Source organism: Balaenoptera musculus, chromosome 1 (genome assembly GCF_009873245.2).
Source record: "Balaenoptera musculus isolate JJ_BM4_2016_0621 chromosome 1, mBalMus1.pri.v3, whole genome shotgun sequence".
NCBI classification, from domain to species: Eukaryota; Metazoa; Chordata; class Mammalia; order Artiodactyla; family Balaenopteridae; genus Balaenoptera; species Balaenoptera musculus.
Window position 1 is genome coordinate 37,735,506 of NC_045785.1, and position 18,037 is coordinate 37,753,542.

Below are 18,037 nucleotides of genomic sequence, written 5' to 3' on the forward strand. Positions count from 1 at the left end.
AGTTATTCCAAATCTGTTTAAGATTTGTTTTTAGGATTTGTTGTTATTTTATTTCATACACAATCACATGACCTTATATTGTTATATCTTGTCATCCCTATTAGACTTTTAGCCCATGGAGGGTGAGGACCAATGTTGTACTTTGTGTTGCTCTTAAGCACCAAACAAGTGCTTGCACACACAGAAAAGTGAATTAATGCTCACTGTTTTTTTCTCGCAATAACACAGTAAATCTAATTGTTTCCTTACAGTGGCTGGAATTCATTCAAGCAATTATTGTGTGCTTTTGTGAGGGTGCTAGGGATACAAATATGAAAAAGACCTGAAGCCTTTAAGGAGATTACAACCAAATGAAGAAATAGATGCAATAAATATTGTGATTAGAGACAGAGTGCTATTCAACCAGATACAAGGCTTAATTAGATCTTTAGATGTATGTGATAGAAAAGGATTCACAGAGAGGATGACATAAACATGAAGGAAAATCTCCCAGGTAAGAAAAGAAAGGGCAGTAAAAGACAGATTAGGCTTAGGCTATATAGAACTATACACACCAGTGCTCAGGAGTCTGGACACCGTATTATAACATCAGGGGTTGCTAAGTCATGACCCTTGGGCCAAAACTGGCCTGAGGCCTATTTTTGTATAGCCCATGAGCTAATAATGTTTTTTACATTTTTAAAGGGTTGAAAAAAAAAAAAGAAAAAGAATATATTACAAAAAGACCATATGTCATATGTGACCAACAAAGCCTAAAATACCTATCATCTGACCCTTTACAGATAAAGTTTACCAACCCCTGCTTTACAGATGGTTTGGAATCACTAAAGGGACTTAATGGGAGGGGATGTGATATATTCAAACTGTTTTAGGATAATCATTCTGGCAGTTCTGTGGAAGATAAATACAGAGAAATGAGGAAATAGAAGGGTACACTACAACAGTAAATGTGAGATGACAAGGGCATATCATAGAGGAAAAAACTGACGAGGATTTTATAACTGCTTGGGAGAGGGGAATGAGTAAGGAGGAGGAAGAAAGCAGCAGCCATGATACTCAGCTACGTGACCAGATGAATGTTGGTGTTATTAACGAAAACAGCAAATCAAGGGAAGCAGGTTTATGAGATGAAGCTAATGAGTACGAGAGGCCTACTAAAAATGTAGTTGGCAGCAGAAGAGAGTTTGGAGACAGTAAAATACTATACATATAACTTAATGGCACCAAATGAATATCTGGTGAGTGACTCAACAGGAAAAAATAAATTTACTAAATTTTTAAATTTATTCTCCCACCTCTGCTGTATAAGGTTCTTACACTGATTCCAAATCATACCTTGGATGGGGGTGGTACAGGCTTAGGAACCAGGTTCTTATAGACACTTGGAACCATGGTTGACAATTTGTTTCCGTTTGCATGGTGAGATCCTGGTGAGGTGAATGCAGCAGAGAAGGCAGCAGCAGGATCTTCTTTGGAAACTTTTTTGATGACTAGCATTTTGGAGGGCTGCTTGGCACTAGGTGGGTTTTCTGTGAAATACAATAGTGGAGAGACAAAAGAATGTCAAACCTATTGGTTAACACGAAGCATAGTTCAAACAAAGGCCTCACTTTGAACAAAGAGCTGACAGTTGAGACTAAGTGACAAACATTTCCTGGTGTGCACTTAACAGATACTCTCAAAAGTGACAGTACCCAGGAACCGTAGGAAAAAAGGCAGCATAAGAAAACACTTGATTCTAAATTCATAATCAACCAAAAAGCCCAAAGATGTTAGAAGTCTTTCAGGGGTATAACATGTCTCATGCACGGTGTGATCACTCAGGCATAGACCAAACAAGAATATATCCAAGGGTAGCTACTCCTGTCAGCATTAGAACACAGAGAGATGAGGAAATTGGAGAAAGGAGTCTGCTATGGGACCTTCTGATGAGGCAAACTGGGGCAAAGCTATACATTAACAAAGGGTAAATGGTACAGCAATTGCCCTTAATCCTGTAACTCAAGATCCAAACCCAGTATTTAGATACACTAAAGCCTTCCTAATAAAATGCCTGGCTACTGAACATATCTAATGTAGGAACTAGGAGAGTACAATCTGTAAATGCCAAAGATCCCAATGCCACAGGATCAGGTTTCGTTTGAAATACACTGATTTGTCTACTAATTTTTTATAAGGCTAGTTATTAGAAACATATACATATAAATGTGTATATTTATAGGTTTCCCCCTGCCCTATACAACAAACATCATTGATAACTGCCAAAAACAAAAACAACACCCCACTCAGCTAACGGAACCTGGTTGAACAAAATGTTCTCTGGGACGTGGTATTATTTAGCCTTTCAAAGAACACTTTAGAAGAGTATTTAGTAATATGAAAGAATGGTTAGAATATAGTCATGTCTTCCAAATATTAAGGAGACAACTGTAATACATTAAAATTCAATTTAATTGTTATAAGCAAATTAGCAACATTAAAAATTACTTCTTATGAGCATATTATATTATTCTCCCTTTGCTTAAAATCTGCTTTCAAATTCAGGGCTCTACAAGCTCTCAATTGTCTGTATTCTGACTCTACTACCATTACATCTCAATGGTATTTTGGGGGGCAGAGTAAGAGCTAGGCAGAGTTAGTTACCATGTGCAAATGGATGAGATGAGAAACCAGAGATAAAGAAACAAATAAAAAAACAGATAAAGAATTTTTTCTCCTCTCCCTGCTAAGAAAAATCTAAAGTTGTGTCTTTAAAAATGGCAAAATCTACCTACCCCACACTCCAGAAGGGGTCCCAATAGGTCTGCATGGCTGATTCTGTTTGCCAGCTTCTGGATTCAAAGAAGGCTAGGAAAAAAGGGGTATTAATGGTTGATACAGAAAACTAATCATTTCAGCACTTTTTGCAAAGTAGCATTCACCATGGAACCTACCAATTATTGATAGCTATATATCAGCAGCACTCTAACACTGTATTCAGAATTAACAAATAAACAGACGATGTTGAAATGCAAAATCAATCTCAGGTTCTCTTGGCTTTCATTTCCTTTAATATAAGAGGATTAAAAAAAATTTTTTTAAATAAACAGAATAAGTGTGCGAGTTCTCATCTTCCTGTAGGATATGTATGCCAACTAAGGAGGCACAGAAAGCTGAATGAACAAGAAAGTGAATCACTTTTCTCAGATTTAAGGAGCATAATCTGGTCAGTGAAATTTGAGTATTCATAGCATTTCTAATGAGACTGCTTTAGGGCAGAGGCACACCATGTGCTAGGAATACAAAGGCAATTAAGACAATTAAGAAGAATCCTTATCCCCACAAGGGTCACAGTCTTACTACAAAGATAAACTTGTAGACAAGTAAGTATAATAAAAGGTTATGGGGGGACTTCCCTGGCAGTCCAGTGGTTAAGACCTCACCTTCCAATGCAGGGGGTGCGGGTTTGATCCCTGGTCAGGGAGCTAAGATCCCACATGCCTCACGGCCAAAAAGCCAAAACATAAAACAGAAGCAATATTGTAACAAATTCAATAAAGACTTTAAAAATGGTCCACATCAAAAAAAAAAAAAAAAAAAAGATTAGAGAGACTATGATAAAAATTCACATTAGGGAAGAAGGAGTACTAAGGAAGGAATAGTCAATTCCACTAGAAAAAGAAGTGCTATCAGAAAAGGTTTCATTAGAGGAGACTAAGAAGAGTCCTTAATGATGAATTCCAAAGCTGGAAAATGGGTGATTCCAGGAACAGAATGCTGAATGAACACCAAGACAGGAAAAACATGAAAAAGAGATCTGCAAATAGTTCAGCATTAGTGCTAGGGAATGAGAGGACCTTTCTTTGGGGAAAGAGATATCTGGCAAAGTAGGTAGGAGCCAGATTGTGGAGTATTTTTAAGGGAGGTTGAATTTTATTCTTTAGGGATGGGAATCCATCTCTCATGCAGAGTTAACATGATCCAACCATTAGTTTACAAGTCTGGTAGCAGCTTGAAGGATGTATTTCAGGGCTATAAACAACTAGGAGACTATTAGGAGACCAGTTTCCTAGTACAGGAAAGTACAAAGGCGACAGGAGTAGAGGAAGAGATGATGGGAAGGATCGAGAAGTGTTAAGAGTAACAGACTTAATAACGAATTGTATGGGGGTGTGAGGATGACACTGGTGCCCAAACCCAAACTTTACAATCTGGTACAGAGTAGGAAAATGGCTTTTCAGCACAAATGACCATGGGACATTAAACAAGAAATAGAAAGATGCACAGACTCGACTGCAGCGCTTCTGAATCAAAACCTCCAGAAGTGGGGCCCCAGCAGGTGTATATTTTCAACCTGTCAAGAGGAGACCCACTAGCATAGAGCAAGCACGGATACAATCTGAAATATTAATTCAGTATACAAATGGACAAATCTGTGACAGAATATGGACAGGTAAATACACTCTTCTGGATGGAATAGTAAAGGCAAAAGAATTCTAGATGAATAAAGTGTGACAGAGTGTAAAATCCTTGGCTCACATTTTCTTTGCTTGAGTATTCTAATTGTTACACCATTGACTTGTGTTATACAGCTTTGTTGTCAAATTGTGTCTGATTTTCTTTCTTTTATAAGTGACTTGTTCTTTATGTCTGGATGTCCGAAGGATATTTTTCTTCTAAGTGTTGGCTGTTCTGGCTGTCCTTTCAATTTGTAGTTTCAAGTCTTACTGTATTTCATGAAATTATTCTTGAATTATACTTTTTAGCACTTAAGCTGTTCGTTTTTGTTATTTTATATTATTATTTGCAGGGGAGATCTTTTGGATTTTTTTTTGCCAAATTTCTGTATCTTTTTTTTCAATTCTTAATTTTAATCTATTTGTTTCTTCTTCATTTAAAAATCTGCCTTTGTCTAAATCTTGAAAAACACTAGTGTTTATTGTCTTGTGCTCTTTCTTGTTTAGTCTTCATTTTTCTGAAATCTTTTATTACTTCTTTCCCAAGTTCTAGCTCTGCGAAATTTTCTGGTTATGTCGTTCTTGTACCATTTGTTCAGTTTTTAAAATAACAGGTTATGGTTCTCATCCGTTTTGTGCACGTCTCACAGGTGTACTTTGCATTGTCTGTAGAAATGTTACTCTGTTCCCTATTCTCTTGATCCTTTTATGTTGTTCATTTTTATGTAATCAATTTTTGTGAAAGTGGATCAAGATAGCTTTCTAACATCACACTTTATAGCTCTCTTCTGTTGTCTTCATGGAGTGCTCAAAAAGATGGCACACTTTCTTTGATGTCCCGGCTCACCTCCTCCTCCCCATGCCTTGTACCTGAACCTTCTCTTCCCTTTGTCTCTATTGTCTCTGTCCCTGCGGCTCAGTCTGGATTCTATTTCCAACAGTTTTGTCCTCAGTGAGGGGCTTTGTTCTGGATGGGAATATTGGCTAGTTAGTATTAAATGTGACAGAACTCTGTGCTGAACTTTATTGCCTCTTGGTTCCAAAGTCATCCTTTCTGCTTGCTCTGTGTAAATGTATCTGGGCACTTTAAAAACTTTCCCTTTGGGGCTTCCCTGGTGGCGCAGTGGTTGAGAATCTGCCTGCTAATGCAGGGGACACGGGTTCGATCCCTGGTCTGGGAAGATCTCACATGCCACGGAGCAACTAGGCCCGTGAGCCACAACTACTGAGCCTGTGCGTCTGGAACCTGTGCTCCGCAACAAGAGAGACCACGATAGTGAGAGGCCCGCGCACAGCGATGAAGAGTAGCCCCCGCTTGCCACAACCAGAGAAAGCCCTTGCACAGAAACGAAGACCCAACACAGCCAAAAATAAATAAATAAATAAATTTATTTTAAAAAAAAACAAAAACTTTCCCTTTGTTAATTTGCTGGCATGTTAATTTTGTCAGTAGAGCGCAAGGAGAGACTTTTGCTTCTTGTTCCTGTGTGCTTACTCAGCAAGTTCCTCTGCTCCTGCTAAGCCAGGTTCTAAAGTGCAAGTGGGCGCTGACTTGAGTGGTTTTGTAGCAGTGACATATCCCATGAACAGCTTTACGAGGTACTCTAGAGGGCAGATTTCCAGCATGTTCCCTGGAGAAGCACCTTAGCAACTGCTCTGCCATTCAGTGAGCCACAGCTAAGCCCTTTCCGATAAGGTCTGGATCTCAATCCTGGGGTGGTGATGGGGCAACAGGGGACTCTTCCTTGGGCACTGTCTTAGCCCGAGGGTTAGTGGCTGCTCCTTGTATCTGCCAATTCTTTATAGAGTTTTTTAGAACTCTATATTCTTTATAAGTTCTTTATATTCTTTAGAGTTCTCTTTACTATTTACTAGCTAATCACTCATTACCCCATCCTGTTACAGTTAATAATTCTTTATATTAACTTTCCTTGTTCGAATTATTGTGTGATTTCTCTCTACTGATTGGTCCAGTCAGACCCTTTATACCTTATCCCAGAACATCTCTGTATTTACTAGTTTTGGGAATATGGAAAACCACTCCTAATTTCTAGCTGCTCTTCTCAAATGTTCTCTAAGCTTTCTAGAACAATTACTGGCTCTTCTGGAAATCCTGGGGTTGTCAGATGCCCTGTTGCTTCCTTCAATTTCTCCTGCACAACTGCTAACACAGTGCCAGTCAGGTCTTAAAGCTTTTAGTGGTTTGTCTCTATGTTGCAATACCTCACTTTATTTTGTTGTAGATGACATCCATGGATTTTCTGAGTATAATTAAAAAAAAAAAAATCTATCTATCTATCTATCTTCTATCTACCTATCTACCTACTTACCTACTCTTTCATTTGGCTGTGTTGGGTCTTAATTGTAGCACGCAGGATCTTTTGTTGTGGCTCACGGGCTCTTCGATGCAGTGCGTGGGCTTCTCTCTAGTTGTGGTGTGCAGGCTCCAGAGCACACGGGCTCTCTAGTTGTGGCGCTCGGGCTTAGGTGCCCTGCAGCATGTGGCATCTTAGTTCCCTGACCAGGGATCGAACTGGCATCCCCTGCATTGCAAGACTGATTCTTAACCAATGGACCACCAGGGAAGTCCCTGTCCATGGATTTTTTTGGTTCTTCAATCCCAGTTGCTTTGTGTTCTTTCTTAACTTATTCCTTAATTTCAGGCTTACAAAAAAGTTGCAAATATAATACAAAGAATTCCTGTATATCGTGCATCTACAGTCTCATGTCAACATTTTACCACATTTGTTCCACAATTCTCTGTAAATATATATTTTTCCTGAACTATCTGCAGGCTGAAGGACTTGAAGGATATTCTCTTACATAATCATAGTACAATTATAAAAATTAGAAATTAACAATAAATACTATTACTAATACTAATACTATTATCTAATCTACAACTCTTATTCAAACTGTAACACTGATACTTTTACAGGAAAACAAAGTTTAAAATCACTGTTTTTCCCTCATCCAGTATCCAGTCTAGGTTTACATGTTGCCTTTAATTGTCCTATCTCTTTAGTCCTCTTTAATCTGGAACTTTTCCCACCATGTCCATAACTTTTAAACAGAGTACTCAGCCTAGTTCTTTTGTAGAATCTCAATTTGAGTTTGTGTGAATTTTCCTCATGGTTAGATTCAGGTTATGAATTTTTGGAGGGCACTCCTCAGTGAATCACATCAGGAGGCTTGTGTTATGTTTGTTCCATGACCGGTGACATAAATCTATTTTTTAATCAAATAACATTTACGCACAATGAAATGCACCAAGTATACCATTCCATGAGTTTTGAAAAATACTTATACCCCCCCCCAAATCTACAAAGATAAAACTACTTTCTCCAACCAGAAAGTTTCCTAATGCCCTTCCCCAGTCAATCTCCACTCCACAAAGGCAACCACTGTTTTTCTTTCTCACCATAGATTATTTGCCTATTCTAGAATGTCATATAAATGGAATCATACAGTATGTACCTTATTGTGTAAAGCTTCACTGAGATTCATCATGTTGTTTTCTCATTCTTTTTTATTACTGCATAAGTAGCCCATTACATGATTATACCACAATTTTTCTATTCCTGTTTTGATAGATATTTAAATTATTTCCTGGGAATTTCCTGGCGGTCCAGTGGTTAGGACTCTGTGCTTTCACTGCTGAGGGCCCGGGTTCAATCTCTGGTCAGGGAACTAAGATCCCACAAGCCATGCAGCACAGCGGCAAAAAAAAAAAAGAAAAAAAAAAATCCCAGTTTTGGGTTACTATGAATAAAATTACAATAAATGTACACAGACTTTCATTTCTCTTTAGCAAATACCTAGAAGTGGAAGTACTGGGTCACAGGGTAAGGTTTATGCTTAGTTTTATAAGAAACTGTCAGACCTTCCTTTTCGCAAAATGGTTGTACTACTACACACTCCTGCTAACAATGTATGAGACTTCCAAGTGCTCAAAAATGTCACCAAATTTAGTATTTTCGGACTTTTAAATATTAGCTATACTGGTGGGTGTGTAGCAGTATCTCATAGTGGTCTTAATTTGAATTTCCACATTTCCCTTATGACTAATGACACTGACCATTTTTTTCATGTGCCTACTGGCCATTCATATATCTTCCTTTGTGAAGCATCTGTTCAAATCTTCTTTATGTTTTTAAAAAAATTGAGTTGTAGGAGTTATTCACATTATGGGAACAGGTCCCTTTTCAAATCTATGTTCTGCAAATATTTTCTCTGAGTCTGTGAAATAAGCAGAAGTTTTAAATTTTGATGAAGCCTGATTTATCAATGTTTTCCCCTTTATGGTTATTGCTCCCTGGGTCCAAAGAAATCTTTTTTTCTTTTTAATCCCCTATATGAGAAAGATATTCTCCTAAGTTTTCTTAGTTTCAGGCCTTACATTTAGGTCTATAATTCATCTCAAATTCATTTTTTTGTATGCTAGGTGGTAGGGGTAGAGAAGAGATACACACACACACACACACACATCTATATCTATAGATATAGTTCCAGCACAGTTTGTTAAAAACACATTTCTTTCTCCATTAGCCTGCTTTGGTACCTTGGTTGAAAAATCAAATGATCATATAAATGTATGTTTATTTCTGGGCTCTCTATTCTGCCCTACTATCACTCTGTCCTCGTAATAATGTCACATTATTTTGATTACTGTAGCTTTATACGAAGTCTTAAAGTTAGGGAGTATAAATCCTCCGACTGTTCTTTTTCAAGACTGCTTTGGATATTCTAGGTCTTTTCATTTCAATATAAATTTCAGAAAAAATGTCACTTTATGTAAGAAAGCATGCTTGTTGGGCTTGTGCAGAATCTATAAAATTGATGTCCTAATCATTGAGTCTTCCAATTCAAAGCCTTCCATTCAAAATGTATCTCTCCTTTAATTCAGATTTTTAATTTCTCTTGGCAATATTTTGCGGTTCAGTATTGATGTCTCTCACATCTTCTGTTAAATTTACTCCTAAGCAGTTTTTAAAAGATTTTTTAAAAAATTAATTAATTTATTTATTTTTGGCTGTGTTGGGTCGTTTCTGTGCGAGGATTTTCTCCAGTTGTGGTGAGCGGGGGCCACTCTTCATCACGGTGCGCAGGCCTCTGTTGCGGCCTCTCCTGTTGCGGAGCACAGGCTCCAGATGCGCAGCCTCAGTAGTTGTGGCTCACGGGCTTAGTTGCTCCGCAGCATGTGGGATCTTCCCAGACCAGGGTTCGAACCCGTGTCCCCTGCATTGGCAGGCAGATTCTCAACAACTGCGCCACCAGGGAAGCCCTATCCCTTAAAAGATTTTTAAAAATTTTATAAAAAGCATTTTATAAAATGCTTATTTCTAGTACAGTTGACCATCAAACAATGCAGGGGTTAGGGGCGCCAACCCTCACTCAGCACAGTGGAAAATCCAAGTATAACTTACAGTAAGCCCTCTGTATACGTATAAGCTGTTGGGTTCTGCGTTTGTGGATTCAATCAATTGCAGATCATACTGTAGTATATACTACTAAAAAAAAAATCTGCATACAAGTGGACATGCTCAGTTCAAACCCCTGAACAACATGTTGTTCAAGGGTCAACTGTATATAAAAACACAAGTGACTTTTTTAAAAATATTGACTTTGTATCCTAAAACCTTGTTAATTCTTTACAGAGTCCTTAGGATTTTCTATGTAAGCAATCATGTCACCTGTGAATAGAAACTTTTATTTCTTCCTTTTAATTTGTACATATTTTATTTCTTTTTCTTGCCTTATTGCACTTGCTAGGATCTCCAGTACAGTGCTAAACATAAGTAGTTAGAGTAAACATCCTAATACTGCTCCTGATATTTACCGGAGAACTTGGGAAGACTCAAAGCTATGGCTACACTGTTGCTACCTTTTCAGAATCCCTTCTCTCTACAAATTTCTTACTCCTCAGATTGCATACACGTTAAAGCTTCAATCCTACAAGACTCTACCCTCACTCCTGGCTCCTCCTTCTCCAAGGAACAGTGTACCACTCATCACCAATTCATTCTCTAATTCTTGGGAGGGCATATCAAACTGCCAAATACACAGCTCTCACCCACGTTTAATAATAGCTACCATTTAAAAACCTATGTGTCATGGGACTTCCCTGGCAGTCCAGTGGTTAAGACTTCACCTTCCAATGCAGGGGGTGTTGGTTTGATCCCTGGTCGGGGAGCTAAGATCCCACATGCTGACGGCCAAAAAACCAAAACATGAAATGAAGCAATACTGTGACAAATTCAACAAAGACTTCAAAAAAAACCCCCCAAAAACGAAAAACACACTTATATGTCAGACTTCCCTGGTGGTCCAGTGGTTAAGACTCCACACTTCGACTACAGGGGGCTCAGGTTCAATCCCTGTTTGGGGAACTAGGATCCTGCATGCCTCCCAGAGTGGCCATTTTAAAAAAATAAATAAAAATAAATAAAAAAATATTAAAAACCCTGGACTTCCCTGGTTGGTACAGTGGCTAAGACACCACGCTCCCAATGCAGGGGGCCCAGGTTCGATCCCTGGTCAGGGAACTAGATCCCACATGCCACAACTAAGAGTTCACATACTGCAACTAAAAAGAGCCTGCGTGTGGCAACTAAAGATCCCACGTGCCGCAACTAAGGCTCGGCAAAGTCAAATAAAAAACAAAAAACAACTCTGTCTGTCAAGGTCTGTGCTAAATGTTTCACATACATCATTCAACATATATGATCTTTTTTTAAAAAAATTAATTTATTTATCTTTGGCTGTGTTGGGTCTTCATTGTTGCGCATGGGCTTTCTCTAGTTGTGGCGAGCGGGGGCTACTCTTCATTGCGGTCGCGGGCTTCTCATTTCGGTGGCTTCTCTTGTTGCGGAGCATGGGCTCTAGGCTCACGGGCTTCAGGAGTTGTGGCACACAGGCTCAATAGTTGTGGCACACGGGCCTAGTTGCTCCGTGGCATGTGGGATCTTCCCAGATCAGGGATCGAACCTGTGTCCCCCACACCGGCAGGTGGATTCCCAACCACTGTGCCACCAGGAAGTCCCAACATATGTGATCTTTATTCCTTACTACAGTGTTGCAAGGTAGACATTACCATCCAACAACTCAGGGGAAATTAGGGTTATTACTTATCCAAGGTACAAATATAGGACTGTTAATTACATTAAACTAATACTATTTTAAAACAAAAAATAACTTTCTAATTATACAATGTAGAGTATGGGGAAAAAACAAGAAACACAGAAAACCTACTGTAAACAATTAGGTCCTCAAATACCTTTTGTTATTTTTGACTAACTACTCTTTCTTGATACACTCCATTCTTTTTCAACCAATCACTTCTTAATCTCCCTTACTGCTATGCCACAGGTTCTGCTCTAAGCTTCCTCTCTGAATATATTACTTTCCTTGGGTGATTCTGTCCAATCATAAACCTCAACTACTATCTCTATTTCCATGTGCACACCTCTGGTTGATCTCACCCATCTCTTTGGTACCAAGACGTCTTTATCTTCTATCCTCCAATTCTGCTCCTCCTGTTTTTCCTTTTCAAATTAATTACTTATTATTCATCAATTCCCTTTGGATAAAAATCTTATTTTTGACCCTTCCTTCTCTAGTTACAATGCCATGGTTCCTATCCTTTAGATTTATCTCCAAAACAAGATCTTTAACAACCTAAATGTCTGTCAACAGGAAAATGGATAAATAAACCTAGTATATTCACACCACAGAACATTTACTATACAGCAGTGAGAAAGATATAGAGCAGGGTTTCTCAACCATGGCACTACTGACATTTTGGGCTGGTTCTTTGTTATGGGGCTGTCCTGTGCATTGCAGGAAGTTTAGCAACATCTCTGATCTCTACATACTAGATGCTAATAGCACTATCCCCAGGTCTGACAACCAAAATTTCTCTAGATATTGCCAAATGTGCTCTGAAGGAGGCAAATTTGCTCCTAGATTGAGAACCACTGATCTAGAGCCCTATGTATCAATACAGACAAATCTCAAACAATTTTAAGCAAATAAAAGAGAACTACAATATAACAGTATTCATATAAAGATCAAAATCAGGCAAAATGATATTATAGATTGTCTATGGATACATTCATATAGTAAAAATTTATCAAAACATACATGAGGATGATAAAACATTAAAATCAAAATGGTGATTACCTCTAGGGGAACATTAGGAGGATATGATTAGGGAAGCTTTAACTGTATCTATGATATCTTGCCTCTTTTGTAAAAGAATGGTCTAGAGCATACTGGGCAAAATGTCAATATTTCACAAAGCTAGGTTGTGTGCATACTTGACTGTTTTCTCCAGACTTTTATGTACACTTAGAATATTTCATAAAAGCATAAACACAGGGCTTCCCTGGTGGTGCAGTGTTTGGGAGTCCACCTACCAATGCAGGAGACATGGGTTCGAGCCCTGTTCTGGGAAGATCCCACATGCTGCAGAGCAGCTAAGCTGGTGCACCACAACTAGTGAGTCTGCGCTCTCGAGCCCGCGAGCCACAACTACTGAAACCCGCGCGCCTAGAGCCCGTGTTCCACAACAAGAAGCCTGTGCACTGCAACAAAGAGTAGCCCCCGCTCTCTGCAACTAGAGAAAGCCCGTGCGCAGCAACAAACACCCAACTTAGCCATAAATAAATAAATAAATAAGTAAGTAAATTTTAAAAAAAGCATAAACACAAAATAAACTTGCCCTTAATGACCTTGTTCAGGTTTGATGTGACAGCAAACTTCCCTTTAGATCACTTAGCAGGTGGATAATGCTGCCTTAACATTTTTCTTTCCATTGTCAATTTCCCACTGCGAATGCCACAGAACTGATAACTTATAAGTTTATTGAATAAATAATCCATGTTATAATTTAGTGTTGTAGTCATTTTTGGACTACTGAGTACTTAGGACATTCTGGACAAATATTTAATATATTGGTGTATTACAGACTTTTCCATGAATAAAGTTTTAAAGGATAGGCACTTGGGGATAGGAATTTACTTTGATAAATGACATTTAAATTAAGAGCCGCCAGGTCATTTGCTAGACTTGGGAGAAGAGGGGCTGATGCCTAATTTTACTCTTTAGTTGGCTTTGATAACATAAAATGGCTATCATAAAAGTGATTGGCTTATCTAATGTGCTACTACTTAAAAATAACGAGTTGCACTACCTAATAGGACTGCCACTAGCCACGTGTGGTTGCTGGGCACTTGGAACGTGTGCCGTCTGTATTAAGATGTGCTACAATTATAAAATGCACAAAGGATTTTGAAGATGTAGTACAACAAATAATGTTAATTATCTCATTAATTTGAAGATAATGACTACAGGTTAAAATAATAATAATTTGGACATATTTGGTTAAGTAAAATGTATTATTAAACTTTTTTAAGGTGCACAACAACTCTACTTTTGGTTTAGAGGTCAAAAGGCATATAATTCAACACACAATAGCATCAAGTTTTACTGAATGTACAGGCAACAGCTAAAATACTCCTAACTGCATGTTTCTGAACTTACCACAATTGTTTTATATAAGAGGGCAAAATCAAGACAAAAAACCCCCTCTTATGATAGTTGGAGAAAGCAATTTAACATTCAAGAATACAGTTTTACATAAATATATCTGAATACCAAACCTTATAAAGCTTAAAGAAAAATAAGAATTCCAAAGGCAAAAAGATGAAAAAATATGAAGATTTGCTAAAAGTTACACAGGAATTTTGGTCATCATCGTCATACTAACCAGCTCCTTCCTTGTCTTTCCTAAAAACACTAAAAGTCTAAACTTAGGGACTCCCTTTTTAGTACTTTCTGAAATGTTCTCATTACTAACACAGTTTTATATATAAGAATCATTTGTCAGGTTTTAGGTATACAACTAAATCTTCATACTTACAAAGTCGTCTTCTTCAAACTGCAACTTTTCCACCTTATCATCTTTCTTCTCTTCCCTCATCTCTGTAGGTGGCTTTTCCTGAAAGGCACAGCCTTTCCGGGAGTGGAAGCTGCCATTCCAGTGGCGATGGTTCCCTGTGCCTCCCCCACTACGCTGGCTCATGCCATCGTGACCTCGGGAAGAGCCGTGCCAACCAGATAGGCTCCCTGTGATTCCAGCATATGCTCCCTTAGAGACACCAGAGTCCACGGAATCGTGCCGGAACAGGGAGGGCTGGTGCCAGGAATCTGAAATAGTAAGGAAAAGTAACACACTAGAGTCTTTGCTTCCTGAAAATTCAGAAACAACTGGGCCAGATGCTTCCTGATATAATTTAAGGTATTGCCAAAGCCTTTCGGGGGACCTTTTTAATAAAAGAGTAAGTCCACGTACAAAAAAGGCACAAGGTACAACTTTTTGTTTTAATGTAATTTCTATATGAGTTCTTCAACTGAATAAATGACTTAAGAGAACCTAAGAATGTTAGACTTAGAAAGCCAATATAGTTGAGTAATGACTACAGGAGGACCTAATTGAGTATTATGTTTACAAAAGATCATTATTCCAAGATTATGGACATGCACCCTCAGCTTGGGCTTGCTCTGAGTAGCTTATATAGAGTCATGGAAGTTGGGTATGTCTTACCTCCTGTCGTTCGTAGAGGTCCATTGTTAAAAAAGCCATCAGAGGAATTATGTCGACGACGGCTTACTCCAAATCTACCATCTCCTCGGGGCAGGTGCTCTCCGTGTTTTTCGAAGGTGGCTGTAGGTGACTAAGATGATAAAGTACAGAGAAGCAAACAGGTAAGTACATATCAGTCTCTTTCAGCATCTTAAGTTTTGCATCGGGTTTTTAGAAAACAGGTAATATTGATGGCAGAAGCCCCTATTTTGAGCATATGGGACACAGTTAAGGGTCCTGCAGTCCTCTGAGTTAGAGAAGCCCTATGTTACATAGTCAATCATTAACTGAATTAATAGGGAGAAAAAGCAGCTACTTCAATTATTTGCATGAAAGAGGGGAAAAAAACCCTGTCAATATCCAAAAGAATAAGCTCCAAAACTTTACACTTAAAAATGTTGTTAATCTTGAAAGGAAAAGCAAGATGCTTGCTCTAAATAGATTTATTATTTGTATAAATTACTCTCGAACTGAAGAGAAAGGAACAGTTAAATCCCACCTTGGCAGGCCATTAACAACCCCACAGGAGTTTTTATAGTTTTATAAAACACTTATTTCCAAACATTAATACTCATAACAAGACTATAATTTGGCATCATCCCTATTTTACTATTTCCATATGAGGAAAGAGGTCAGGGAGAATAAGTCTCTGAGGTTACACAACTAAAAAGCAGCACTTTGAGAAACACTATTATAGATGAATTCTGATGTCCCTTCCTATTCCAAATAGTTGCATTCTATAACAGTCTTTAGTCTCATATGATAGAAACCAAAGTCTGAAAAAACCATGAAAAGTATGGATACATTTGACAAGGGCTTACAGGAGAACTATAGGTTGGGGCAGAGACATCTTCACATCTATTTCCTTATTATTAATAACCTCACCAACACGTGGTCTGTCAGTCTTTTTTATTTCAGCCATTCTAGTGGGTTACAAAGATTTTCTTCTTTCTTCTGAAAGTTTTATGGATTTCAGCTCTTTAATTTAGGTTATAATCCATTTCAAGTTAATTTTTATGTATGATATGAAGTAAAGGTTGAGGCTCTCCCTCCCACCCCCACATAGATACCCAGTTCTAGAACCACTTGTTAAAAAGACTATCACTTCTGCATTGAATTACCTTGGCACTTTGGTCAAAAATCGACTGACTATATGTATAGGACTATTTTTGAATTGTCTATCCTATTCCATTGCTTTATCTGTCTATCCTTATGCTAATACCACACAAATTTGCTTATTGTAAAATGGAAATATTTAAATCATATTTTCTAATTCTTTTTACTGAGTTCATTGTGCTAAATCAATTGTTCACTGTGCTAAATCAATTATCCTTTGCAGGTATAAGATGTGCATACTTTTTTTTTTTTTTTTAAAGATTTATTGATTTATTGATTGACTGAGTGATTGCTATGTTGGGTCTTCATTTCTGTGCTAGGGCCTTCTCTAGTTGTGGCAAGCGGGGGCCACTCTTCACCGCGGTGCGCGGGCCTCACACCACCGCGGCCTCTCTTGTTGCAGAGCACAGGCTCCCGACGCGCAGGCTCAGCAATTGTGGCTCACGGGCCTAGCTGCTCCACGGCACGCGGGATCCTCCCAGACCAGGGCTCGAACCCACGTCCCCTGCATTGGCAGGCAGACTCTCAACCACTGCGCCACCAGGGAAGCCCCAAGATGTGCATACTTTTAAACGCTTTCCTAGGATCCCACACCGAATCCCTCAGGCCCACCACCCCCAACGCTTGGGTCAGATTATGTCAATTATGAGATTTGGGGAATTTCACAAGGGCAATTCAAAATGAAGATTAGAGCAAAGGGTTGTGGGTCTAGACAGACCAGGAACATCTTCCCAAAATACACATCTAAAAATAGGGAAGGTATGCTCTTTTTTCTGAGACTACCTATCAACTTTCTCCCTCCTCTATTAGTTGGCAAAATGGGAAGCAGTTTTAAGTTTACTAGCTTCCCAAAGGTTTCCTTTATCAATAATATATTCCATTTGTCTTTATCCTTAATGCAACATACATTTTCCCTGAAATCATTAAGTAGATTATTGTCTCTAAAAAAGAATTTCTAGGATTTAATCTGACAGCCATGTAGTAGTCAGTCAATCACTGTCTATCTTTTTTCCTACTCATCTACTACTTTAGACAAATGTGCATTCATCCTGAAGATCCATTTCCCCCCAAACTGAAGTGTTCCCGCAGCTAATATATGAAGTCTTAAGTGTGCCACACGATAAGAAAAGCTTAATATGTAATGAAATAAACAGGACACCTGGCAGTAGCAGGGTACACACTGACTTGCACTGCCTAATTATTTATACCCTATTAAAAGAAAGATAGTTAAGTTTATTGAAAATGTATGTAAAATCCCCAGGCAAGGCTGAATACACAAGAAAACAACTAGACTGTAAAACAGAGGCCACAGACAAGATGGGGATGAAAAGAACTGGTATTTGGATAATTACTAAAATGGAGAACAGTACCTTAGCTGACTGTGGTGTTGAGAAATTTAGCCAAGCAGGAACAAAGTCATGCTGCGCCATTTAGGTCCAGTGTCTCTTTTCAACAAGGTGAGGCATCCAACCTCATGGCCAGGATCTGAAAATGAGAAAACTGAAATCACTTATTCTTGCAAGAACCTGATATCAAGTAAAGAGTCTGTGATTACTTTAAGGTCCCCCTTTTACAGAAAGACTTGCTCTCTGAGCCTTTCTAGAGTACTCATCAGGCCCCATACATCAGAGAAGTTCTAAACAAAAACAACAGTCTGTGAATATATAACCATGAAAAACACAAACAGAAAAGTGGGTCACAGACCTGGAAGGTTATATGACAGAAGCTAATGAATTCTTGTGTTATAGCAGAAGAACCTTAAGAATAAACAACTATTTAAAACTATAGATACTTATGAAAAAAGATTAATCTGCTTCAGGTAACTTCAGGCAAAAGCAGC

General features: G+C 38.4%; 1 protein-coding gene across 4 annotated transcripts in view; it reads right to left on the minus strand.

Annotated features, from left to right (window-relative positions):
• The window catches only part of GPBP1L1 (GC-rich promoter binding protein 1 like 1), a 56,242-nt gene that overhangs the window by 11,038 nt on the left and 27,167 nt on the right, over positions 1-18,037 (minus strand). For all 4 annotated transcript variants that reach the window (XM_036827683.1, XM_036827681.1, XM_036827682.1 and 1 more), the window contains exons 3-7: positions 17,568-17,682; positions 15,043-15,172; positions 14,359-14,645; positions 2,775-2,847; positions 1,336-1,529 (exon numbers count right to left, since the gene is read on the minus strand). In XM_036827683.1, the coding sequence (XP_036683578.1) occupies positions 1,336-1,529; positions 2,775-2,847; positions 14,359-14,645; positions 15,043-15,172; positions 17,568-17,627 (744 nt within the window). In that variant the 5' untranslated portion in view covers positions 17,628-17,682. The remainder of the gene's footprint in view (positions 1-1,335; positions 1,530-2,774; positions 2,848-14,358; positions 14,646-15,042; positions 15,173-17,567; positions 17,683-18,037) is intronic.